The sequence below is a fragment of the Phaseolus vulgaris genome, chromosome 3, assembly GCF_051622355.1.
Source record: "Phaseolus vulgaris cultivar YP4 chromosome 3, ASM5162235v1, whole genome shotgun sequence".
In the NCBI taxonomy this organism is placed as follows: domain Eukaryota; kingdom Viridiplantae; phylum Streptophyta; class Magnoliopsida; order Fabales; family Fabaceae; genus Phaseolus; species Phaseolus vulgaris.
In genome coordinates, this window is record NC_143500.1 from 41054424 (window position 1) to 41079829 (window position 25406).

General features: G+C 30.9%; 3 protein-coding genes and 1 long non-coding RNA gene across 4 annotated transcripts; 1 reads left to right on the forward strand and 3 right to left on the reverse strand.

Moving 5' to 3' along the window:
• Positions 1-1991: 1991 nt before the first annotated feature.
• On the reverse strand, positions 1992-3717 carry LOC137807621 (small ribosomal subunit protein uS17). The gene is made up of 6 exons (XM_068608345.2): positions 3529-3717; positions 3392-3432; positions 3199-3299; positions 2520-2664; positions 2355-2444; positions 1992-2266 (listed from the first exon to the last, which is right to left on the reverse strand). Exons 1-6 carry the CDS (start codon positions 3538-3540, stop codon positions 2176-2178), a joined length of 480 nt encoding a protein of 159 aa, XP_068464446.1. The 5' UTR covers positions 3541-3717; the 3' UTR covers positions 1992-2175.
• Positions 3718-9396: 5679 nt separating this feature from the next.
• Positions 9397-12721, forward strand: LOC137807626 (putative protein phosphatase 2C 27). The gene is made up of 4 exons (XM_068608350.2): positions 9397-9876; positions 10667-10864; positions 11574-11785; positions 12001-12721. The coding sequence occupies exons 1-4, from the start codon at positions 9703-9705 to the stop codon at positions 12560-12562; spliced, it is 1146 nt and encodes a 381-aa protein (XP_068464451.1). The 5' UTR covers positions 9397-9702; the 3' UTR covers positions 12563-12721.
• A 903-nt stretch (positions 12722-13624) lies between these two features.
• On the reverse strand, positions 13625-18652 carry LOC137807624 (110 kDa U5 small nuclear ribonucleoprotein component CLO). Its single transcript, XM_068608349.1, has 10 exons — positions 17706-18652; positions 17223-17291; positions 15958-17151; positions 15732-15830; positions 15474-15632; positions 15311-15396; positions 15025-15223; positions 14745-14855; positions 14411-14617; positions 13625-14200 (listed from the first exon to the last, which is right to left on the reverse strand). Exons 1-10 carry the CDS (start codon positions 18441-18443, stop codon positions 14102-14104), a joined length of 2961 nt encoding a protein of 986 aa, XP_068464450.1. The 5' UTR covers positions 18444-18652; the 3' UTR covers positions 13625-14101.
• A 2971-nt stretch (positions 18653-21623) lies between these two features.
• On the reverse strand, positions 21624-24626 carry LOC150028843 (uncharacterized). Its single transcript, XR_016519572.1, has 2 exons — positions 24547-24626; positions 21624-22100 (listed from the first exon to the last, which is right to left on the reverse strand). It is a non-coding gene; the product is annotated as an uncharacterized LOC150028843 (long non-coding RNA).
• Between the last annotated feature and the right edge of the window lie 780 nt (positions 24627-25406).

Sequence of the window (25406 nt, forward strand, 5' to 3'; positions counted from 1 at the left end):
TTATACATATAATTAAAGAAAATTAGTATTTCTTAAAATATATTTTTTAACTAAATAAGCTTTAATAATATATTTTTTTATTATATAATTAAAGAATGATTGAATTTTTATAAAATCATTTTTAATTATATACATAGTAAAACTTAATGACCGTGATTATATAGGGATAAAATCTACAGGATAATAAATTGCCATATGGTAATTAAAGTTTCCTATTAACCTTCTTTATTTTAGTTTTTCGATTAAAATTTCTGTTTTATTTTGAATTTAGGATTTTACCAACTTAACTTTTATTATGAATTAAATTTAATTTAATCATTTTTAAAAAAAAATAATTAACTTATATTATTAAATTATTACATAACTAATTTTGTTAAAAATTAATTTTTTTTAATGTATTTAATTGTTGATTATATATAATAAAAAATTATTTTCTAAAAATTCAACCATTGATTATATATAATAAAAATATTTTACAAAAATTTTCTGTTAAAATTTTTTTTAAAGAAAACAATTATTTTTTAATTATATATATAGAAAATTTATAAATAATAAATTAAACTTATTTAACTTTCATTATTTTTAATTTTTTAATTTTAAATATTAAAAAACGTGGATTAAAATTATTATATACTAAAAATCTTAAAACGTATATACGATTTTAACTAAAAATAGTATATAATACACGAATTCTAGATTTTTGAATATTTTTTAAAAATATGTCATTGCATATTGTAAAATTAGAAAACATATATAGCATATACAATTTCATATATAATTTTTTTTTAAAAAGTATATAACATAAGGCAATTTCAGTATTCTATTTCACAACTTTACATTGATGATTTATCCATTTACAAATTGTTTTGCCCATTTTGAAAAAATAGAAAAAGAATTGCACTAATTATTCTTCTTCAGATAAATGGTATAAAATATTTATACCTTTTTGACAAAAATTATTTATCCCAATTATTCTTGTTCATTATTTTTTTTTAAACAGTTACTTATACTCACTCAAATTAAAGCAATTGTCTTTCACTAATTATTGATCCCTAATACAGTGCTTGTTTTCACTAATTATTAATCCTTAATGCTGAGTTTGTTTCCAAGTAAAAGGAGTCTGTGTTTTTTTTTATTTCAATGATTTTAAAAATGAAAGAATAAATGAAGAGAGGATGGAGAAATTTAAAATTCTTGTATTCTTATATTTTATCCAAGTGCATGTATTCTATTAAAATATATAAAATTAAATTTTACATAAATTTATTTAATAATTTTAAAAATATTTAATTATACTATTAATAATAACATATAATTATAAATAATGAGAATAATATTAATATCAACAAACATATATAATTATATAAAATAACCAATAAATATAATAATAAATATTACTTTCATAAATTTAACACAATATATTTTTTAGTGTTTTTATTTAAAATACAAAAAAAATTATAGATATTACCTATTAAAAAAACTTCAAACTTACACAATAAAAAAAAATCATAATTCATTATTCAAATATTTTATAACAACAAAAATAAATTTATAAACTTACAATCAACTATCTCACAAATCCACTATATCATTCCTCAATCCAAACAACTTCATATATCCCCACACATATTTAATCCTCACAAATCATCTATCCCCAAAAATTGTCCAAACACAGCATAAAATATTCTGTAATTAGTCCAACTATTTCCACACGAATTCCAGAGTAGGTCCTTAGGAACAAAAACCATAAGTTTTATTTTTATTAAACTTAAAGAAAGCAATACAGTTTGACAGACTGAAACAATCCTGTTTGACAAGTTTAACTACTACAAATCCAGTCCGCCACAACGGGTAAATGTCCTATTGATAAATACTGTTTTAGAGATACAAAACTACTCTGATTTCTAATCTAAATATTTGGTTTCCAATACTACATTTAAGACCTAGAACTGATGCTCTCAATTTAGTTTCCAATGACAAAGGCATTCTACCAAAAATAATTGTTTCACATTAATTAGGGCAAAACCTTTGATTTTCAGTCTAAACACAATACAAAAAAACACTAAAATAAATAGACTGAAAACAGGATGAGTTTTACATTGTTTGAAAAGTAAAAAACTAGTTATCATAGGCCACAACGTATAACAAAATCATAAGACTACTGGAAATCAAAGCTCACATTCCAGTAAATGCTTTCTTTGCACCGCTAGAAGATCCTGCAGGAATCACTTTCAAGACATTGAACCTCACTGTCTTGGAGAGTGGCCTGCATAGGTGGTAGAAATAAACAAACATCAGACAGATGCATAAACCTATAAAAATACCCCAAAACAATTACATTCATAAAATCTTACCTGCATTGACCAATAATGACATGATCACCTTCCTTCACACGGAAACAAGGTGATATATGAGCAGGAATATTGGAGTGCCTCTTCTCATACCTTTACATAAAAAAACATTTATAATTACATTTCTGCAATCATAAACATACAAAAATAAACATGGTAGGATAATACCTCTGGTACTTCTTAATAAAATGGAGATAATTCCTCCTAACAACAATAGTCCTATTCATCTTAGCACTGTGACATGTTCCTGCTAGGATACGGCCACGAATAGAGACATTGCCAGTGAAGGGGCACTTCTTGTCAATGTATGTTCCTGTAATAAATCAAAAGGAGTCGGAGATGTTTAAATTACCTATTTAGACAACAGAATTAACCACATCCTTTCGTATGAAATAAAAGATTAAAACAGAGATAATGATATGACATGTGTAATGTCAAGAGTTTTTTTTTGTCAATGATTCTCACCAAAAATTTGAATGTTCAATTGCATAGACAAATGCATATTATTTTGTTTAGCATATATAAGAGAGCAAACATGAGACACCATCATAGAGACTAATCCTTAAATCATGTACATAAAAATGTTCATATCAGAAACATCTCTAACGAGTTGGACTTGAAATGCTTGTTTAAGAATCATTATAGTAAAAAGACAGTCCAAAGTATCAATTATAAAAATGCACTTCTATAACATGAAACATACCATCAAAGAGACGGTTTCATACAAGAATGTGAATTTTAACCTAATTAAAAAATACACACGGCCAAAACAATAACCTATAGATTTACATCTCAAAGAACAAACATTAAAAAAGAGAAAATTGGGTGAAAGAGAGAGGAGAGATACCTTCGATGGCATCTCTGGGAGTCTTAAATCCAAGACCAATAGATTTCCAAAAACGGTTTCCACCTTTACCAGGTCTCTTCCCCTTGCCAGTTTTCTTCGAGCTGCGAAAGCGGGAAAAATAAGAAAAACTAATGAGCATCAAAACAACTACGTGAAAAACAAAGTTAATTGGTCTTTGTAGTGTGTAGCGTACCTGAGGAACACTTTTGGTTGCTTCAGAAACGCCTTCTCGGTCTGCAATACAAAATAAAGAAGAAAATAAACGGAAGATCCACAGAAGAACTAAGGACAATTAACAAAGCCAAATGGAGAATTGGAGGAGAATCGTACTTGTTCAGCCATGCTAAAGGGATTTGATTAGACGGAGAATGCTGCAGAGGAGAGTGCTGGAGTTGCCGCACCTACAAACCTTAGTCACTTCTCTCACGGCTGTTTCCAGGGAAAACGCTGCCTTTCTTAAGATTTCCAGTTCTGGGCTTTTCGTTGTGGGCTGTAAATTTGCTATAACATTATTTTTCTAAAAAATAGTTTCATTTTAAGTTCTTTTAAAAAAGGCATGTTTCTTCCTGCACCCCAATATTTTTTAAAATATCAAAACTAACATTGTCATTTTTATTTGAAAATATGTGTTATAAGGTTTAGAGATTTCTGAAAATTGAGTTCCACTATATTTATACATTCATGAATTTATAATACATTTTTTTACTTATGAGTCTATGAATTCATGATGATTTTTTTAATAAAAATTGGTGAATTCGAAACACATTTTTAACTTATTTTTAACTTATGGATTAGGGAATCGAAAATGTATTTTTTAATAATTATATATTCGTTCTTTCTCTTGAGAATTAATTTCTTTATTATAAATGAAAACATTTTTTTATAGTTATGGGCAGTTAGAATGTAAGAAGAATATATAATTATATCTAAATTTAAAATATGAGACTACATATGATAGTATGCAACATCTATTCTACCACCATGGCAAGGTTTGAAAATAAGACGCATGCACTGGCCTAAGGTAATTCCGAAGTTAACACAATAATGCAAGACTGCACTAAGAAACACCCTTCATAAAAATAAACTTATTTTGTTCTAACTTTTATGCAAATATTTCTCATCAAAGTCCACACAGATTGAGATAATACCCATAGATGCAAATTTATTTCTCATCTTATTTTTTAGATAATTTTTTTATCGCTTTGTTTAATTAAAAATACTTTAATGCTTTTATTTAGTGTTAAGTTGACTTCAATTTTGTTATTTTTTGGTGTTGAAAATATCTCACATATCAAACGAACCCTAACAAAGGGCATGAAACTATTTAAGTCCCTCCACTGATGACTTAATGCGAAGGACACAAAACTTGAGTGAACACCATTGTCCCACGTCTTAGTCCAACATCTCTATTTTCCCATCAAAGACATAAGAAAGATTCTTATGCATAGCTTAGTGCCATGACAACTTTATAGTGCAAAAGGGTTCCTTCCTTTTGCTACCCTTGACTTAACCATAAAGACTTACATGCACTATGTATCAACATTCATGTCCTTGTTGGAATCTCATAGTGATAGCCACTATATTTGAAAAGCTCCTTCTCATATTAAAAAAAAAGTCATTACACTTTTATTTCTTTTTCTTATTCATCTATACACATACAAAATTATCTACAAATCGAATACCTATGAGACATACAAATTTAAACATAATTCATTCTTACGAAATCATATTCTAATCATGAGGTTAATTCAGTAAGTTATGTTAAATCGAATCTATCTGCATAAAAATTATCTTTTAATCCTACAAATATACATTTAAGAATAAGACAAAAGTACATATTAATCATCGAATATTAAATTTTGACTTGAGTATTGAAGGTTTTTTTATAAATATCCTTACAAAAAATTTGTGACCGAACCAGAACAATTATAGACAAAAATAAATAAACATCATTCATCAATAATAAAACAAGGCTTCGAAACTTGTGTTAACTTATCATTAATTCAATTAAGATATTTATGAAAAATTGACAAAAATTCAATTAAGATATTTATGAGAAATTGGCAAAGGTTCCAAGCCTACAAAAATCATAGACATATATTTAAAGCTTGTGCTGACTTATTTTGCACACTTATCATAGAGAAGTATAATGTGATTTACGTATCATCTTTCCATTCAATAACTTCTTTATTGGTACTAACCAATACAATCTTTAAAACTTTGCTTTTCAATTCATTTTTTTTTTTTGCTAATTAGTGGTAATTATAAAATAAAACAAACTCCATAGTCAACTTGTCTCTTAACTCAATATGTTGCTGTATTTCCTATTATTTGTCATACACATGTTCTTCAAAATTAAGCACATACTTCTATTTTATCCATATAAGATTTTTTTTTTAAAAGTACCTAAAGTGGGTTCTGACTAATCCTCTCCCCAAAAAAGTATAGTCACACACTTGCAATAGTTTTCTTCAAAATAATCTCACAGGTATGAAACTAATCTTTTTATAGCTACAGAATAATAAAACTTTGAGGATAATTTATTTAAGGTTTTCAATAAATTTTATGTCCCAAATCTATTATTTATTTTTATTTTGAGTACCTAATAATGTTTTTTAAATATATATCTATTAAATTAAATATTTCGATTTAAGTTTTTTTTTTCTAGAAATGTATGTTATACTATCTAGAATAGAAATTATATATTTAATATACTTATGTTGTGGTTGATTGAGTTTCTCTCTCCCCAATCCTATCTCATTTTTAGAAAAATTAATTATACAAAACTTATAATCAATTAATTTTATCGTTATTTTTATCTCATAACCTTATAAGGTGCTCCACCTTTTGAATTTGACACAAATATTCAAGAAATGGTTAAAGAATCTCCTTAAAAGGTTGTCAATTACATTCAAAATAGCAAATGGGTTTGAAATCAATGGAATTCAACTTCAAAGATAAAGGTAAAAGGTAAAAATAAACACAAAACTTTCAATCTATCATCATATATTCTAAATTGCAATTCTTCAAAACACATAAAAATGTTCTAACTTTCACCTCTTAAAAATACATTAATAAAATAAATAAATTCCAATTATTCATGATAAAAATAAATAAGTTTGAAAGTATCAGTTGAGATCATTCATATAACAATGACAAAATACAACTTTTGAATACTAAAACTAAAATTTTATAATTATTCACTGCGTAATTCTAAAAAAACATTAATACTAAAATGGGTAAATATTCAGAATTTTAAATTTATAGAAGCTATTTTTTAAAGCTATATTTTGGTGAAGACCTGTTTTGACGTCTGCTTTTTTTTCATGAGAAAAAATAAATTAAATAAATAAATTATCATGTAAAATATTTATATGGTTTTTTCGTATGAATGAAATCTTCAACTATACTCAAAGTATTTGAAGCAGAAATATTGAAACAAGTATTTGCCAAATTAAAAATATTAATTAAATTTGTAGACCAAAACCAGATGAAACTCAAAAGAAATATTTCAACCTATATTATTCCAAATTTCAATAGATAAATTCAAGTTGAAAGTTATCAAAATCTTAATTCATGTATTTTATTTTAGTAATTTAATTTTAATTTTAAAAGTCTTATATCTTGAAATCTATTCCGTTTAGGAAGATAAATATTCATTATTAGTAGTAAAATTTAATAATTTCGTTAGTATAATTTTGTTTACGAAATTTACTTAAACTAAAAATTATCTGTTATAACTCAGAGAGAACTTGATAATTGTTTAAAAATGTTGAGATGAATTTTCTTGAAATTTTCTGAAGTATAAATTTATAATAAAAAATAAAAAATCCATTTCCTAAAACATTTTAGACTTAGCATACATGACTTTAATTATTTCCAATAAATAGGGTTGCAAGTGAATGTTATCAACAAATTCAACTCATCATAATTAATAATGGCCAAGGAATATAATTTTATTTATTTATTTTCATCTTTTAATATAATAAACAAATATGTTTTACATTTTATTTTTTTCAGAAACAATTTTTCTCAAGTGGAACAAGATGTCACAAAATTGTTCTTTAGGATATTAATATTACATATTAAAGATTTGGTTCAAAGAACTTATAAGTCAAAATAATATTATGCTAGGTGATTCATGCATCCAGTGGTTTTGTTTTTCGCAATTATTTATTCATATTTAAGTTTCAGTTTTATTATTTGACTAACAAATAAATAAGTGGCACCATTTTTAATATTGTATATAATTATCTGTTTTAATTATTTTTTATATTTTTCATATAAATCATATTATGTATGTAACCTTTTTAATAACTTTTCTATGATATTTTTTCCTATCACATCATTTATATTTCTTTCTTCTCTTCATATTATAAAATAATAATACAAATTTTATTATGCAACTATAATTTGTTTTGTTATATGCATGCATCTTAAAACACTTTAAAAATAAAAGTGACAACAAAAATTATTTCCATCTTCATGTAATATCTTCGTATAAGTCAACCTTTCAAAACAAATCAACTTATAAATGGTTAAAATGAATAAAATTGCCTAAATACAACAGGAAAATTTATCAATAATTAATGTAATCTTAAATAAGATTTAAATCTTTAAATATAGAATTAATATTTTTTAGTATCTAATAACTTTTGTTTTTCAACGAGTACCTGATAAATTAACATTTTTTTTAAATTTATAAATTCAACATTTATTTATATTTATTTTGATTTAATTTTCTGAAATATTATTTTATGTTATAATAATTAAAAAAAATTAATATGAACTAACCTACCATGTTAATATATGTAATAAAGATACTTAATATTGATTGGGTTTTTTAATGGAATTAGTTTAGTTCTTTAAAAAAAATGGTAGTTTTTGAAAATTTTATGAGACTAAGTCAACTATGAAAAAGTTGTGCAGGTATGATATAGGTTTAAATTTGTAAAATGTAGCAACTTGACACAACTTTAAGTTAAAAGTTAATGAGAGATAAAGTTATGTTTGACCCACGATTAATATTAGTTAGTTTTTTTCTTATTTTAAATGAAGTTAGGTTAGTATGATACTAGTTTAATTTAAATAAAATTATATTCAAGTCATGTCAAACACAATTTTAATGTAATATAATTTAAACTGAAGTTATGTTGAAGTATGTATGAGTGTTACAATTTTAATTATATTTTTATAATAAACTGAATTTATGCATTATTTACATGAAGTTATTTTCATATTTTTAATTTTACAAATATTTTTATTTAAAAACATTTATACTAAAATATCAAACATCTTTTTAATAATACACTAAATTTTAAGAAACATTAGTAATATAATCTCATTGTAAAAGATATATAACTTCAATTTAATATAAAAGACAATTAAAGTCATGTTGCACAACTTTAATTTAAATAAAGATACAATTATTGATTAACAGTAATTTCTCCTTTAATTAAAGCTGTGTCAAACTAGTTTTACTTGACTTTCACAAATTCGAACTTAAATTTTGTATGTACAACTTCATGCAATAAAATTATAATATATTAACACATATTATTTATAACAATTTTTTTTTTTAAATTTATTAATTCTGGTAATTTCTCTAAAATTGCACCAATTGGATTAAAAAACCAAATTATGGTTTCATACCTGAACTTAAGAAACACATAAATAGTAAATGTGACATCAGTAAAGGAAATAACTAAATAAAAAATGATTGATTTCTTAAGTATCTAATTTGGAAAAAAGAAAGTATTAAAAATATTATTACCTAATATTACTCAATAACAATATTAAAAAGTTAGATATTTTTAAAAAAACATCTATGGTCAATTTTATTTAATGATGTATTCCTACTTCCCAAACCAATTCCCTTATCTCGGTGGAAATTATCTTACCCAGTTTGAGCCCAAAGAACATTATGCACTACAACTTCTGAGGATTAAATAAAAGCCACAAAATGAATAATAGAATGAGGTTAGAAGAGAAAAACAAGAAAATGGGAGAAGATTTTTGACATGGGATATTATTATGGGAGTGTTGCAATAAAGAGAGAAAAGACAGGGAAATGAATATAAAAAAGAAAACTAGGTGGGATGACAAGATGATAGGTAAGCATAGAAAAGGACATCATGGAACTTATTTTTGTTACAAAACATTATAATATAAAGAATCAACCTAATAAACTCAACCAACAATTTTGGACCACGCTTTCTTAGAAAAATCTGGTGCTTAACTGCTACCCCTTCCCTCCTTTCACACTGCTTTCCACTGACACTAATATATATAAACACAAAACGCCATCATTTTCCCAACATATTCCAAGAATCTTCTTTCTCTCTCTCTCTATCTTTCTCTTTCTCTTTCTCTGTGGTTTAAGCAACAAAATTCCATCAAGTGTTCTATTCTAATGTGTGGAGTTGTGTATGTGTGACTGTTACTTAATTTCTGTGCCTGCAAGTGCAAGAGCCAGTTGCTGAGTTGAACAGGCCACTTGACACCATGTGTGTGCAAGAGGGTGAACAAGTTGGTGAGGATATAGAGAAGAGCGTTGATAACAGAAGGGTGTCATGGCCATTACATTGTGATCTCTTGCAAGCCCACATGGACAACAGGGAAAAAGACTCTTCCTTTAGAGCTCCCACTGACCAGATCAGTGTTGCAAATTCATTTCCTGTAAGCATTGACTTCCCTTATTTTCTCTTTCTTCTGTTCCTTTGTGGGATGTCTCATTTTTTTTTTTTTTCTGTACAATACTGTAGTTTTAATTTGTAGCCACTGTTTCAATTCTGCTGAGGAGACATCAATAGTATTTATTTGTTATTATTCGTGAATCTTGTTCACTGTTTTTTTTTTTTTCCTTTTGTGAAGTCATGGATTCTTCTATGTTGTCCTTTTCTGAATTAGATTTTGGTCTGTGTCTGCCCAGATGGCTGTTAATGGTTTATTTGGATTCTTCTTGTGTATCAGAAGATGAAAAAAACCTGCTGGAGAAATATGACCGATAAAGCTTACATGATTTTGAAATTCTCTCAGATGTGATTATCAAAGAGTGATTGTTAGAATTTGCTATGGTAGAAATTAATTACTCTCCTTGGATAGAGATTAACTTCGTGTACTAGTTCACATCAATGTTGAAATTGATTGTGCTGTCAATTGTATTATTGGATTGCCGTGTAAATCCCGATTAGATTTTCCACATGATTCTACTTGTTAGAACAATTTGTTGGTTCATAATTGTCAGTGACTTTCTAGATATGACAGTTAAAAACTACTGAAATTGACAGTGAATATAATTCAAGAATTACATTTGTGCTTATACACCTTTTAGGAATTCTCCTCTGTTTCTTACCTTTTATGTCTTTATTGAGTTTGCATAGTATGTACTATTTGTTAACTTTATTTCACTGTACAGAGCTCTTATCCTCTTAGCCTATTTTCATTTCTCTGCTCTGGTACTTTTTAGCTGGAAAGCATATGTGAGGATACAGAAACTGTGGACAAAAAACAGAACCTGATGAACTTTGTCCCTACTCTTCGGTCTGGAGAGTGGTGTTATATTGGAGAGCGCACTTCCATGGAGGATACCCACATATGCATTGGAGACTTGGCCAAAAAATTTGGCAATAACGTACTTTCCGAGGAAGCTATTTCTTTTTATGGTGTAAGCTATCTAACCAATTATGTTTTTTCCCTGTTGTCATAAATTTCAGTATATACCATCCTCAGTCATATTATATTTGTCATAATAAACAGAAAAAAAAATGAACATGCATGGTTCAACCCTAAATAGACCCCAGCATGAAGGAAGAAAGTAGTCCATGATACTGATGGACAACATAAAAGAAAGGTCAAGTATCTTGTTGAGTCCATATTGGCCCATAGGAAAGTATCTTTAGTTAGATATGTTTTTTCTTCTGCAGAAGTGGTCTCATTTCACATTGTTAACTCAAGCCACAAAAGTTTCATCTCCCAAAAATTTAGCAAGCAAATTAACTTATAAATGGATGTTTATAAAACTAGACAATGACCATAAATGTTAAATGATGTCATGAGTCAAAGTTAGGGATTTTCCATTAAATACCTCAATCTGGTTCACAAGATTCAGTGTTGAGAACGTTTCCTTGTTTGAACTTTCTTAGAGTTGAGATCATGGACTCTTTCATCATTGTCACTCTCTTCCTCCCTTTACAAGTTGTAATGATATACCCACTCTGAAGTCTGACTTAAAACTTGTGAGTAGAGAAAATCATAGGGAAATTCACCTCAGAGCAAAAGAAAGCTAAACAAATTTTAGTAATTTTCAAATAGTTGAATATGCACCTATTAATCAGGATTTGATTTGACATGTAGAGAAAATTATATCTGTTCAGGTATTTGACGGACATGGAGGGAAGAGTGCTGCACAATTCGTTCGTGATCATCTACCACGGGTGATTGTTGAGGATGCTGACTTTCCTTTGGAACTTGAGAAGGTTGTCACAAGGTCATTTTTGGAGACTGATGCTGAGTTTGCAAGAACATGTTCTATTGAGTCTTCCCTGTCTTCTGGCACAACTGCATTGACTGCCATTATATTTGGAAGGTAAGCAACAATTCGTTTCTGCTACTCTTTAGCTTCACAACCACAGAATAATTTTCACAGCTCACAGTGGCAAAGTTGCACACTGAACTTGAAGGCAAACGTGAGTGCCTAATGCAAGTTGCATAAATATTGAATGATAACAATGGTGATACATGTTGAGTGGATATTTGATGAAGCTATTTGTATGTTCTAAACGAAAGTCATTGTATCTATAGGTCTTTACTTGTAGCCAATGCCGGAGACTGCCGCGCAGTGTTATCTCGTGGTGGACGGGCCATAGAAATGTCCAAAGATCACAGGCCGTTGTGCATGAAAGAAAGGAAGAGGATTGAGTCTGTAGGTGGATACATAGATGATGGTTACCTGAATGGGCAGTTAGGTGTGACTCGTGCTCTAGGCGACTGGCATCTTGAAGGAATGAAGGAAATGAATGGAAAGGATGGACCATTGAGTGCTGAGCCTGAACTTAAATTGCTGACATTGACCAAAGAAGATGAATTTTTTATAATTGGCAGTGATGGAATATGGGATGTTTTTCGCAGCCAGAACGCAGTGGACTTTGCTCGAAGAAGGCTTCAAGAACACAATGACGTGAAGCAGTGTTGCAAAGAGATAATAGAAGAAGCAATAAAGAGAGAAGCAACAGACAACTTGACAGTGGTGATGGTGTGTTTTCACTCAGAACCACCACCTCCTGTGGTAGTAGAAAGGCCTAGAGTCAGAAGAAGCATATCTGCTGAGGGACTTCAAAATCTTAAATGCTTGCTAGAAGGATAGAACGATCTTGTCTGCAAGGCAAATTATTTTTTTGAGCTAGGACTGTGTACATAAATTCATGCAAAACACTGAAAATGCCCTTCTGCTTCCTCTTGCTCTGGGGATTGAGTAAGGAACACACCAAGATGCAAATTCTAATAAAATCCATACCATCTCGTATATTTGTTTTTCTCATTGTTAATTGGAAGTGAGAAATTTGAATCATGTGTATCATGCAAAATGTGATTTATACGCACAATCACCCGTAGTTTTGGCTTTAAACCGTGAACTTTTTTTTATTAGCACAATCATATGAACGTTTAAACCAAAACTGCTCTATAACTTGGAAGAGAACTAAATTTCAAACACAATCACCCTCTTCTTTTTTATATCAAATGGTTTTATCGACTAGAGTCTCCACTTCAGGTATCATATGAGAAGCATCTGTACAATTTCCCTCAATGGATTTATTTCATCAAAATAGATAAACACATGATATACCTGAAAACTTCTGTGCCCTTTGTAAGAGCGACATTCCTTATAATGCTTGAGTATCATATATTACCAACAAAAAAAACAGCAAAAGGAAAGGCATTAAAATACTACTCAAATTGCTTTACTCTAAGCATGGAAATTTTCCAAAATGCTCTTACGTATCACATGTAGAAACTAGATTTGATCCATGAATTCCATCGTAATCAAATAAACATAAAACAAAACATTCAAGGGCCTCGTCACAAAGCGGACAACAAAAGAAAAACACTTTTCGGCCTAACAAGACGTGAAGATACATACAAAGTAAGTGTCGACATTGAATGACGCAGGTACATGTGTATCATGTGAGAATTCATTTGATGAGTTATTTTCCATCAACATGCTGCAATAGGACGTCGTGAACAGTACAACATTAAAAAGTGTTTGATTGTCTCGCTAGAAACTTATCATAATTTTTTTCGTCCATGTTTTCACCATCCGCTAACAGTGAGAAAATAATATAAACATCAATTGAACGCTTTTCAGCAAATCTCGATCTGTAGTCGTTCAAGACAGCTATCAACCGTATATAAATCGACGACCAGGAAGAATTTATAAATTTTTCTCTGCATTATCTGGTTTTGTGGTTTGACTAACGTCCATAACTACTGCATCTACGTTGCAAATAGGATTTAGTTGAACCTATAGTATGAAGGTGTTAGAACTTAGAAATACAAGCACTCGTACAATTACGATCTATGGAGGAAAGAAAAGAAAAGAAAAGAAAAGATTAAGTACTACCACACGATCAATGATACCATCAATACAGAATTTTGTATAGAAAAAGCTGCCCCGTCCGAAATAAGTAGCTTTTTCACACTGGAGAGAATTTAGTAGACTGCAATTTCAACGGCATCGATGCTTGCACCAGTATGTGAAAATAGCTGAGCCATATCCAGATAACTCGCAATGCCAAGCACTAGAAACTTTGCTTGCATCACATATAACGGAACTGCTTAAGGCCCAAACTTCTGAAGAAAACCCCGGAATGAAGATCAAATCGACAGAATAATTATTTATACAGAATCACATCATTTGTTGATGAAGGTCTGCTGCCTGCTGAGCCAATTCCACCATCATAGCCTCATCAAAGAACTTATTTATGCTTACATCCTCGCTCATCCCCTGCGAGATTTAATGTAAGAGCAAAATGTATTAAATGCTTTGCACTAGCTAGTTATTCCACAAAAAGGATAAAAGCAAATCATGGACTACTGTCTTTAACATAAATGCGTTATGGTATTATCACCAAGAGCCCTAAAGAAAAAAAATAAAATAAAAGGGCTAAAATTCTATAATCTTTAGTGAGTGCCTAGAACGAGGAAAAGGCTTTACCTTTCTCCGCCTTGTCTTCACCATAAACTCACGAGCAAGATGCTGGATAGGTGCTGGTTCAAGTGGGCGCAAAACAATGTTTTTGTCTAGAGGATCTCCAGGAACAATAGCCCAATGATCAAAAACTGACATGCAAAACGCTTGACCTTGTGTATGGTATCTCAAGTCTGTCTCAAATCCAAAAGATTCTATCACGGGCAAAAATGCCTGATATAAATTGGGAATGAAGTCAGAAACCAAATTTTTTATGTACTCAATACTACCATCAAGACCATAGCAGTCTAAAGAAACGACATCCATTATTACAGTTTATAGGTAAAAGTTAACCACCAACCTTAACGATATAGGCTGGGGTGCCGGGCTGAGGAACATCAGCAGTAACATGTCCACGCCTTCTAGATAATACAGTGTAGATTGCAGATACACAATCAATTGGTGTTTGAATCTGATGCAAAGGCCAAAAGAATAACATTATTAGTGCAAATATAAAATTTATTGCCTTCAGTGAAAGTCCGCTATTCCAGACATATTTCATTAGTCAACGTAAAAAACCACAAATAATTACAATCAAATTTGGCACGTAACCATCATTGAAGCATGGTAAGAGTATATACCTCCACATAATATACAGGTTCCATAAGCCTCGGAGTAGCCATGAGGAAGGCTGAATAGGCCACTCGCCGAGCTGTGGGAATGATCTGGCCAGATCCCCGGTGAAGTGGTTCAGGGGCAATCCTTGCATCAACAATCTTGAACTTAACGTTTCTGATGGGCTCATCACACAGAGGTCCTTCTCGTGCACCCCACTGAAATCTGTCAAATGACATAAAATCTCACAAATCATAATTATTTCATAATCGATTAAACAAGTGAAAATAGTTCGATGTCAGGTATGGTTACCCCTGAACAATGGAATCCTTCACAGCATTCAGCAGATTCTTGTCAACTTCAGTTGGAAGAGTATCGTCTAACAGAATATTGGGGCCCTGCATTATATTTGCATATGTTACAGAGTTTAACGGAGAATGACAGACTGGTAAATAGATCCATAAAGAGAATTTACCTGCTTATCAGGGCCAAATGCCCATATTGACCGTGCAGCAAGAAGATCCCAATCATATTTTGTCTGGAAAAATTCACCTAGTTTTTTTCTATTCCAGTCAGTGCTAACAACACCATTCTCTATATCCTCTGCAAGGCCTCTTTCTAATGGTTCAGTAATCTAAAGAAAAATCAAGGTCACTATGAGTGGTGATGACACGAGCAATAGAACAGCCTGATATAAAACGTATTCAATTCAAGAACTAAGCCATATACCTACCATAGTTATTTTATTCTTCTTGTTCGGTGTTTCAGCAAAGCATTTCATTGATGAAGATTCCACGACAGTTTCACAAAATGAGACAACAGGATCTGCAACCTAAAACAGCAAATGAACAGCTTCACAAATTACAAAATAATAGTTTCACATTAAAGTCCATGTCTAAAAAAAAGAGAACAAAAAGTTAATGACAGAATTAATTGAGTAGAGAAAATTAATAGATCACCTTGACTTCTACTTCAGAATAGAGCTCTCTCAGGTCCTTCATAATTGAATCCAAGTACAGCTCACCAGTCCCTAATATAGTGTGCTCACCAGATTCCTCTACTTTAGTAACTGCAAGAGGATAACTTTTGCTTATTTTTCGCAGGCCCTCCACCATTTTTGGCAATTCACTTGGATTTAATGGTTCAGTAGCAGTTTTTACCACTGACAGTGTATTGAACTGAAGAGGCCGGAATATATACACATCTTCATCATAATCCACATTACAAAGAGTGGCAGTTTTCATGATTGAAGCATCCACACCTTCAATTAGGACCCAAGAACCAGGAGGAGCCTCAGCTACTGGCATCCTATCTCGAGCTTGATACACCCACAACTTAGTTACTTCTTTAACTGTCATATCCTCCTCATCATCTGGTGAGTATCCTTCTCCTAGAACACGTACAGTCTGTCCTGTCTGTATCTTGCCACTATAAACTCTACCAAAGGCATCAAACACACTGCAATCAGATTTTGGATACAATTTGGTCACATTAACCATTAGGGGGCCATCAGCATCACACTGTGCCATGGCTTTGTAAATGGACGAGTCTTTCGGACCAGTATATATATGGTCAACTTTCGTAATTGCAGCATCCCTAGGGGAAGGTATATGTTGAACAAGCATATCAGTGAAACCTGAAGCTTGACCAAAAACTGAGCTGCATGCCAACCTTAGCAAGGGTCTGACATTTAATCTGTAGGCTGCATTACTTAGTGTGACTCCTAGTTCAGCAAGTGTTGTCTCTACACTCTTTTTATGTTCCCCGATCACTTGGCTGTATATCTTGTAAAGAGGCTCCAGCACAAACTCTACAAAAGATCGCTCCCCTCCAGTGGCAGGGGGCTTCTTTTTGAAGGCTCTAGTATCTGGATGAAAATAATAGTCTCCCCACAGTCGAGAAGCAAATTTACTAGCTTCCAAAGGAATTCCATGCAGCTTCCCATACAACTTAGCAAATGACTGCAACGTAAAGGACCATCCAGCAGTACCACTAGCAAAACAAACATTTCCAGCAACCGGATCCACAACTTGAACATCACCAGCAATCGAGGAGGCAGCAGATATGTGAGTATTAATAACCTCCAAAGTATGCCTTAGTTTATGATAAGCATCCTTCGGCGGCAACTTAAGTTCAGTTATAAGCCTGTCAACCTAAAGTCAAAACATGAAAACTAAGACCAGAACTTAAACTCAACTTTAACATCAATCAAGAAATAGTTTACCTTATTGATTACAACTACAATCGGCAACCGCTCCTGAATTGCATGACGTATCGCCCTTTCCGTGTTTACCTACGGACCACAACACACTAAAAGCTCAGTGTTTAGCAATTTGCAACTATACCAAAATAACTAACTACAAAGCAACAATATTCCTTTTTGGCTTTTCAAAAATCCCCCTTCAAAGGCAATCTTATTCAAGAAATGGTTAGACACTAAATGAAAACGCCCCTTCTAACAGAGTTTCAAATCGTGGTTCACCCCATAACGGGAGCAGAAATCACAAGAAGCTAACAACTAAATGGCTTTTAGTTTCTCCTTCATAGGGAGTCACAATGAAACACTAAACCTAAGCACCTCTCTCGGGAGATTCCTACCTTAGTTCTTCACAATGTATGTCCTATCCGCTAGACCCAACTCCATAATAGTATCACTCCAATTCCAATGCTTAAAAGTCTAAAAACAAAAAAGTATAATAAGCAATACCATGACTCCTTCAGCAGCATCTACAATCAAGACAGCGCCATCAGCAAGCCTCAAAGCGGCGGTCATTTCATCGGAGAAGTTAACATGGCCAGGCGCGTCCATGATGTTACACAGATACGACTTGGAGTTGCTATCCTCCAGCACAAGTGACATGGGAATAGCCTTGATCGAAATCTTCCTCTCCTGCTCATCAATCCGAGTGTCTGTATATCGCGTGTGCTTCTCGCTCTGGGGATCGAACGTGGACATGTGATGCGTCTGCTCCACGAGCATGTCCATGAACACGGTCTTCCCGTGCTGCAAGTGCCCCACCAGCGCCACGTTGCGCACAAGCGTAGGGTTCGACATGAGACCGAGGAGGAACTGAGAGGAGACATAGGTGGAGGAGTCCTTCACTCCAACCTCGAACTTGATGTTCCTCACGGGCTTAATGATAGGTTGCTCCAGGGGCTGCTCGTCCTCGTCCATGACTAGGGTTTCCACGTCGTCGCCGTAGACCTCCTCCGCGGTTGGGTAGTACTTCTTGTCTTCCGCCAGAACCACCTGATTCTCCATGTCCTCCGAGATCGTCGTCATCCATCCGTTGCTCGGATCCTCGCCGTCCGACGCAGCGCCGCCGTCGGACTTCCCGTCGGCGTTGTCGTCGGCTTCGGGGTCGGAGTCGCGGTCAGAGTCCTGGTCGGACTCCATTTCCGGGCCGATGTAGTTGCCAAACTCGTCGTACAAGCTATCGTCCATGGCGGAATGTGAAGCGTGGAGAGTGAAGAATAGAGAATGCGAGGGAAATGCTCACCGTCGTTTCAAACAGACGGAGACAGGGTGTTTGGGTTTTAGGGTAACGTGACCACTCGATGGAACGGTAGGGGAGATGGGATTTCAAGTGGACTGGACCAGGCCCGTAGAAATAAACATCTACGGCCCACTATAATTTTTAAGTTGCCATTTTCAACATGCATTCAACATAAAAATTTAATTTAAAACCCAACATTATTTTTATATTTTTTGTTTTGAAAAAAGAAACTGCAAAGAAGTGTTTTTTTACTGTATTGTGCATTTTGACTGAAGTAGGATGTGTGTGTTTGACTGAAGTGGGTTGTTGTGATACTGTAGTGAAGCCATTACTTTTAGGTAGGTGAAAATCTCTTATGAGATAAAGAAAATTATTTATGTTAGCTCATAGTGTTGAGATCTTATTGGATTCCCATATCCAAAATATTCTGCATTTAGATATTCAAAAGATCATTTTCTGTTATATTTAAGATTTTTCAGGAAGTTAGTTATGAGTTATAGATTTTCATGTTCAAAATGGTGTGTTGTAAATAGTGTTGAGGATCGAGATCCATAACTCATTTATTTTTGTTTATGAATCTTGATATCTGGAATGTCATTTATACTAACTAAGTTTTTGGATGATAAAATTCAAAAATGACATATTATTTCAATATTTTTTTTATATCCATAATTTTATGTTTGACTTATAAATATAAATATTTAAAATATAAAATCTTTTAAATTATTAAAAATAAAACAGATATTTCACCCCTCAACATGTTTGACTGCAAATTTGATTTGATATGATGGAGGGAGGGTCTTCAATATAAGATTCTTCTAATTTATAAAATACTTGTTTTTTCTTTTTAATTTTTACTAGTCTAATTAGCGTGCCAGAAAAAGCATGCATTTTATTAGTGTGTTTTCCACCATGTCATTTAAAATATTTACTCATATTTGGTTTTTATCGGCCTCGCCAAATCTCTGTTTTGCCCTCTAAAGTTCGGCAGTTTCAAAAGCGGCTACATGGTTTTTGATTTTCTTATAAGTGTATAATGTGAAAGGATAAGAAGGACCAACTCAAAAAGTCCAAAAAGAATCATAAAACACAATAAATATATATATATATAACTTTATTAAAACATACTAATCATATTTTATAATTAAAAAAATAACAAAATAAATTATAAAAAAAGTGTTATAAAACAAAATTGTATATATTATATTACGTGGTTATGTTTTTAATTATGACTTAGGAGAAGATAAAGATATCAATTTTAAAAATCTTGTCTTCATCGAATAGAAATTCATTTCCTATAATATCTTACTATTTTTTATTATTATCTTTTAAAGAGGATTTTGAAGAGAAACGGAAATTCCTAAAATCAAATATTATATTCTGAATTTTTTTTAGATGTATTTTTTTAAAATAATATAAAAAAAAGTAGGCATTCAATTTGCGGTTTTTTTTACCATGATGAGGTTTTTTTTTTTGTTTTTACCAAAATGGGGTCCGTTTAAAAAAAATTACAAATTTAGGCAAGTCATGTCAATTCGGTACGACTTCATATGCAAAAGTCGTCCCAATTAGGCACGACTCCTGCCATGTCATATTCTGTCATACTGAAGTCGTGTCAACTTGGCACGACTTCTGCCCTGTCATACAGAAGTCGTGCCAACTTGGCACGACTTCTGCCACGTCATAATTGTTTTTTATTTTTAATTTTACTGTTTATATATTGGGTAGTAAGTTACGTAATGTTAAAAATTAATTTGATACATAATTTTCTAAAAGTGTTAGTTTTAAGGAACAAAAAATTGGATAATCGTGTATGGATCATGTTTGACGGTAATGTAATACAATAACTTGATTATTTGATTAATTAAAAAATGAAGAAAATTGTTATTGAATTTGGAAATAGATATATAAATGAAAATTTATTGTATTTGGAAAATAAATAGAGAATTATTGTTGTGAATTTGATACACTCTTTTAGAAAATTATGTATCAAATTAATTTTTAACGTTACATAACTTACTACCCAATATATAAACAATAAAATTAAAAAATAAAATAAAAATTATGACGTGGTAGAAGTCGTGCCAAGTTGGCACGACTTTTGTATGACAGGGCAGAAGTCGTGCCAACTTGGCACGACTTCAATATGACGGGGCAGAAGTCGTGCCAAGTTGGCACGACTTTAGTATGACATGGCAGAAGTCGTGCCTAATTGGGACGACTTCTGCATATGAAGTCGTACCGAATTGGCACGACTTGCCTAAATTTGTAATTTTTTTTAAACGGACTCCATTTTTGTAAAAACCAAAAAAAAAAAACCCGTCATGGTCAAAAGAACCTCAATTTGCTTCATATGTGTGCAAGTAATTTAAGTGTTATTTTCTAAAGTATTTGTGCATAACTTTCATACATAATATAATATAATTCTACATTAAATTTACTTGAATATCTTAAAGAATCATCAATGTTTACAAAATCTTATCTTTCACTCTAAGAGTTTGCAATATTTACTTTTATTACATGTCATAAAATTATTTTGTACACACTTTTTTTTCTTTGATAAACTACATATAATGATGGTCTTTCTAAATTCCACTTAGTTATTCATACTCTGAGTTTATTGTGTTGCAAGTTGTATGAATGAAGTTACAATTGAACTAATAAGTATTTGATCTAATACCCAATACTAAAGCTAAGTTTATAAGTATGTTTTTTTCAGCATGAGAGATGTTTGCTACATTCTTACATATAAAAAAATTGTTATCATTGTTATTTATATTTTCGTTTGACCCGAAACAATATATTTTCATAATTACAAAATACTATTATTTTGTTTGGACTCCTGTATTTTTTCAATCACCCATTTCTTTTAAATACTACCTTTCATCTTTATCTCTAAACTAAAAATTTTCAAGCATGCTCATCTGTTTTTTCTCTTTAGGATAACTTCTTTGTATAGATATTAGTGAATTATAGAAATTGACCTTTTTCAAAAGCTTTTATCTCTTGCAAGTGCCTCCTTTCCGCTTAAAAACTATCCACAAAATAACATTTTTGTTTTAATTTTTTTATCTATCTTCCCAATGTAACAAAATAAAATAAAAATATTCAAAATAATTTCAGCACGCTTCTAAATTATAGATACGTATTTCACATTATTTGATACGAAATCAAACATAGACATTGCAGTGTAAATACGATGGAAAATACCAAAAACAAATCAAAGCACTTTCAATAATACATTATTTATATATATATATATATATATATATATATATATATATGATGAGCATATTTTTATTCATAAGCTCCATATGATATGCATTACATCAGAAGCGTTGGCGGTGGTGTGGAGGCGCCGGAGGGTGGAGACCGTGTGGCCCAGGAGCAGCATGCGGTGGTGGAGCAGATCCGTGATTGGGTGGGCCGGACGGGCCGTGGTGAGGTGATGGGTCTGGGCCGGTAGGGCCATGGTGAGGTGGTGGGCCTGGGCCGGGAGGACCGTGGTGAGGTGGTGGGCCTGGAGCGCCCGGTGGGGGAGGAATGTGCATGTTTCTTCTCTCTTATGTTGAATCGATGAAGCACACAGTGAGCATCAACGAAACCTTATATAATATTTTTAGTTACTAAAATTTTGGTTGTAGAGTGAAGGAATTCAAAGCACTACTTTCCATAAACTACAATTTTGGACAAAACTGAATAACTAGTTCCTTATCTTTTAACAATCTACTAGTCAATGAGTTTTGTTTTTAGTAGTTGAGTAACTAACATTCATCATAACGCGTCAACAATTTAAGCTGATGGTCATGGACTGCACAATATGCACTTCTAGGTCTTTACCTATAATAACACTTGTTACAAATTTAAAATATAAAACATAAATAATTCTAATGTCCAATATAAAAAAGTTATCAAAACATAAATTAAAAAACCCATTACATGTACAAAAAAATAGTAGTTGATTTTTTTTTAATTAAAATTAATTAAAATAAATATTACTGACTTACTTTCAAGAAGTGAACATTAAGTTTATTCTAACTATAAAAAAATAATTCATAAGATGAAGTTTGCATTCACTTATATATTGTGAAATATTTTTATCTTTATTCAATATAGGATCTCCAACACACAACACATTCTTATGAGTCGAGACTCTCCAATCTGTGTGTAGGATTATATATTTATGAATAGTCAAATAACGACCTAATAACATGACCTGATAAGCTTAACAAACTCTTATTGTAATAGATTTTATGTAACTTTGATATCATATCAAGAAACAGACTTTTAAGTTTAATTGAAATTTAGTTAATTAAGTCTTGATAAATACTTATTTGAAAAATAATTTTGATTTAAATTAATTAAAAATAAAACCTGGATTGATAGAAACTGAAAAAAAGTGATATGTGATGTAAACCAAAACAAAGCACTAAATGAAGTGATTACCTTTGTGCTTTTACATAGCCACATTAATGTTTTGGTAGTATGCTAGCTAGCATTATCAATATGATTTTACAACATTCTCACTGTTTTGCACGTATTAACCATTTTTTTTTGTAATGTGGTAGCTTGTCATCAATATGGCTACACAAATATTGACATGTAGCACAAGAAAAAAGTGCTTTTACATTCCTTTACATAACAATTTGACAAATGGTCAATTAAGGAAATTTATAATGTCTTATGACTTTCATTTAAAATCATGTCAGGATTGCATGTAGAGCGAGAATACAGTAGCTCCACCACTTTCTCACAATTTTTTTATGATGTGTCATTTTCTTTCTAGAATAAATTACCAGATGCAAAGAAAAACTAAGTGAATTTTTAAACTTAGGCAAATAAAGTTCAGGCTGTTTCTTCAACTTTGTCTAGAACCACAACATGTCAGACCAAAAAACAATTTTATGTTTAAAAGAATAAATTTTAAATTAAAAATCCAAAGTGTATTATTAGATCTAAAAACACATTCTGAATTCTACAATAAACAAAAATCTTTTGAATTTTGAGAATGTATTTTTTTAAAAGAAATATATTGTGTATTACAGAATTTATAAGATTTTTTCAAGCAAACTCTAAAATCCGATTTTTTTAAATAATACAGTATAAAAAAATATTAATTAAATAAAAGAATATTTTAAATATTTTAAAAATATGAAGTGACACAAAAAGTTATGAAGAGGTAGGAAAAGACACTCTTAGAAAGCTTATCAAAGAGCAAATGGGTCATATATCTTAAGCCTAGGTGGCCCAAGGGTTGCCTAATTTTCGGGAGATGGCAAAAAAAAAAACCTTAAAAAAAACATGAGATTTATTTGAATATTATACTTCTTTTAATTAAAGTACGACAATCTTTTAATTAAAGTACGACAATCTTTCAAAGCATGTGTTGGATAGTAAACAGTTGATACAAAAGCAATCGTGTGGATCAATTTCACTTCAACAGTATCACATGGACGGATTTTATCAGTAAAAAAAAATAAAAAAAAATAAAATTGCAACCTATTTTGGTAATTATGTTTTTCTGTCTCTTCACAAATTTCCCCAAACCCGCTACCAAATAATAATAATTTATTTATTAATTTAACAATTTTATCAATTTTTTCATGCTGTTCTCTCTGACGAGCTTGACCCTTCACGTACAAATTGAGCCATGAAATAATATGTGAAGAAAGAACATTAAGGATTTGAAAAAGGCAAATAAAAAGAGAGATGATTTAGGTGAGACGTTTGTAGAATGAAAGAAAATGTGACGTTGTACCAATTTAAATTCAAACACAGTAAGCAACGAATGGTTTGTCTATTTATCATTTATGGTAGAAAGAAGAAACGGGCAAGTATGTTTCATAGACAAAGTCAATAGTCTACCGTATACAACATTGTCATAAAGCATTGTTTTTTTGTTGTTTTTCTCTAATTTACTTAGATTTCGTGGAAATTAACAATTTTTGTTTTCATCACCCTGCCAATTATTATGCTTTATTATCACACATTTCTTCTCTTTGTTATTGCCACCACATCTATGGCCATTTACACAACAAAACAAAAACTTACCACATTTTTACGTGCTGTGAGCTGTTATGGATTTGGCTTTTTCTTCTCCATTCGGTCTTCTGCTTCCTTTTACTTTCAATCATAACATCATCTCATTCGTTACTTTTACTGCTATGTATAATAATATATAATTCAACAAATTCATATCTCTATTAACCTTTCAGACCCTATAAACGGATGTTTAGTTGAAATTGATCTTCCTCTTACAATTTTATGTATTATTTATTTGGATCATTTTTTTTTTACTGTTAATCAAACAAAAATCTTGTTAAAATATATTTTATAGATCATTATTATAAAAATAACAATTTCATCTCTCACTTATGTAATTGGATATTGATATAATATCTTTTATCAGTTAATCTCTATGTAATTTTTTTTTCTTAGTATTTGAATTTCGACTCTAAATGAAAGTACACCTTTTACCTTAAGTAAGTGTTTGGTATACATAATAAATATTATAGTAATAACATATTTTTTTTTTTAACTATTGTGTCTATTTATATGGTATTAATAATTTTTTTTACTAATGAGTCCATATTGGTACATCCTAACTTCGTACAATTTAACTTATATTACTATATTTTAATTTTAACAATTTGTTTTTATGGAGTTCGTCGGTATTTACTAAATACTGAAGTGTTAAAAAATCCTAAAATCCCTAAGTATACAGTTATTTTAATATAGTGTTGTTATTATTATTTATTTTCATGTAATCGGTTAAAGAGAACTGGCATGCCACAATATCAAATAGCTAATAACCTTAAAATTAACTTGTAATTATATAAATACATTAAATACTTAAGATATAATAAAGAACTTTGCCTACCCTCTCAACGAGTAAAGTAAAACATACATTT

Excerpts from the sequence above, each read along its gene's own strand:
- LOC137807621 (XM_068608345.2), bottom strand. Across the intron at positions 3,300-3,391 it reads CAACCAAAAGTGTTCCTCAG|CTCGAAGAAAACTGGCAAGG; the intron begins GTACGCTACACA and ends CCGCTTTCGCAG. Across the intron at positions 2,267-2,354 it reads GTCATTATTGGTCAATGCAG|GCCACTCTCCAAGACAGTGA; the intron begins GTAAGATTTTAT and ends CCACCTATGCAG.
- LOC137807626 (XM_068608350.2), top strand. The coding sequence starts at position 9,703 with ATGTGTGTGCAAGAGGGTGAACAAGTTGGTGAGGATATAGAGAAGAGC. Across the intron at positions 10,865-11,573 it reads AAGCTATTTCTTTTTATGGT|GTATTTGACGGACATGGAGG; the intron begins GTAAGCTATCTA and ends ATATCTGTTCAG. Across the intron at positions 11,786-12,000 it reads ACTGCCATTATATTTGGAAG|GTCTTTACTTGTAGCCAATG; the intron begins GTAAGCAACAAT and ends TTGTATCTATAG.
- LOC137807624 (XM_068608349.1), bottom strand. The coding sequence starts at position 18,443 with ATGGACGATAGCTTGTACGACGAGTTTGGCAACTACATCGGCCCGGAA. Across the intron at positions 17,292-17,705 it reads ATGCTGCTGAAGGAGTCATG|GTAAACACGGAAAGGGCGAT; the intron begins GTATTGCTTATT and ends TGTGGTCCGTAG. Across the intron at positions 15,633-15,731 it reads AGAAGAATAAAATAACTATG|ATTACTGAACCATTAGAAAG; the intron begins GTAGGTATATGG and ends ATTTTTCTTTAG.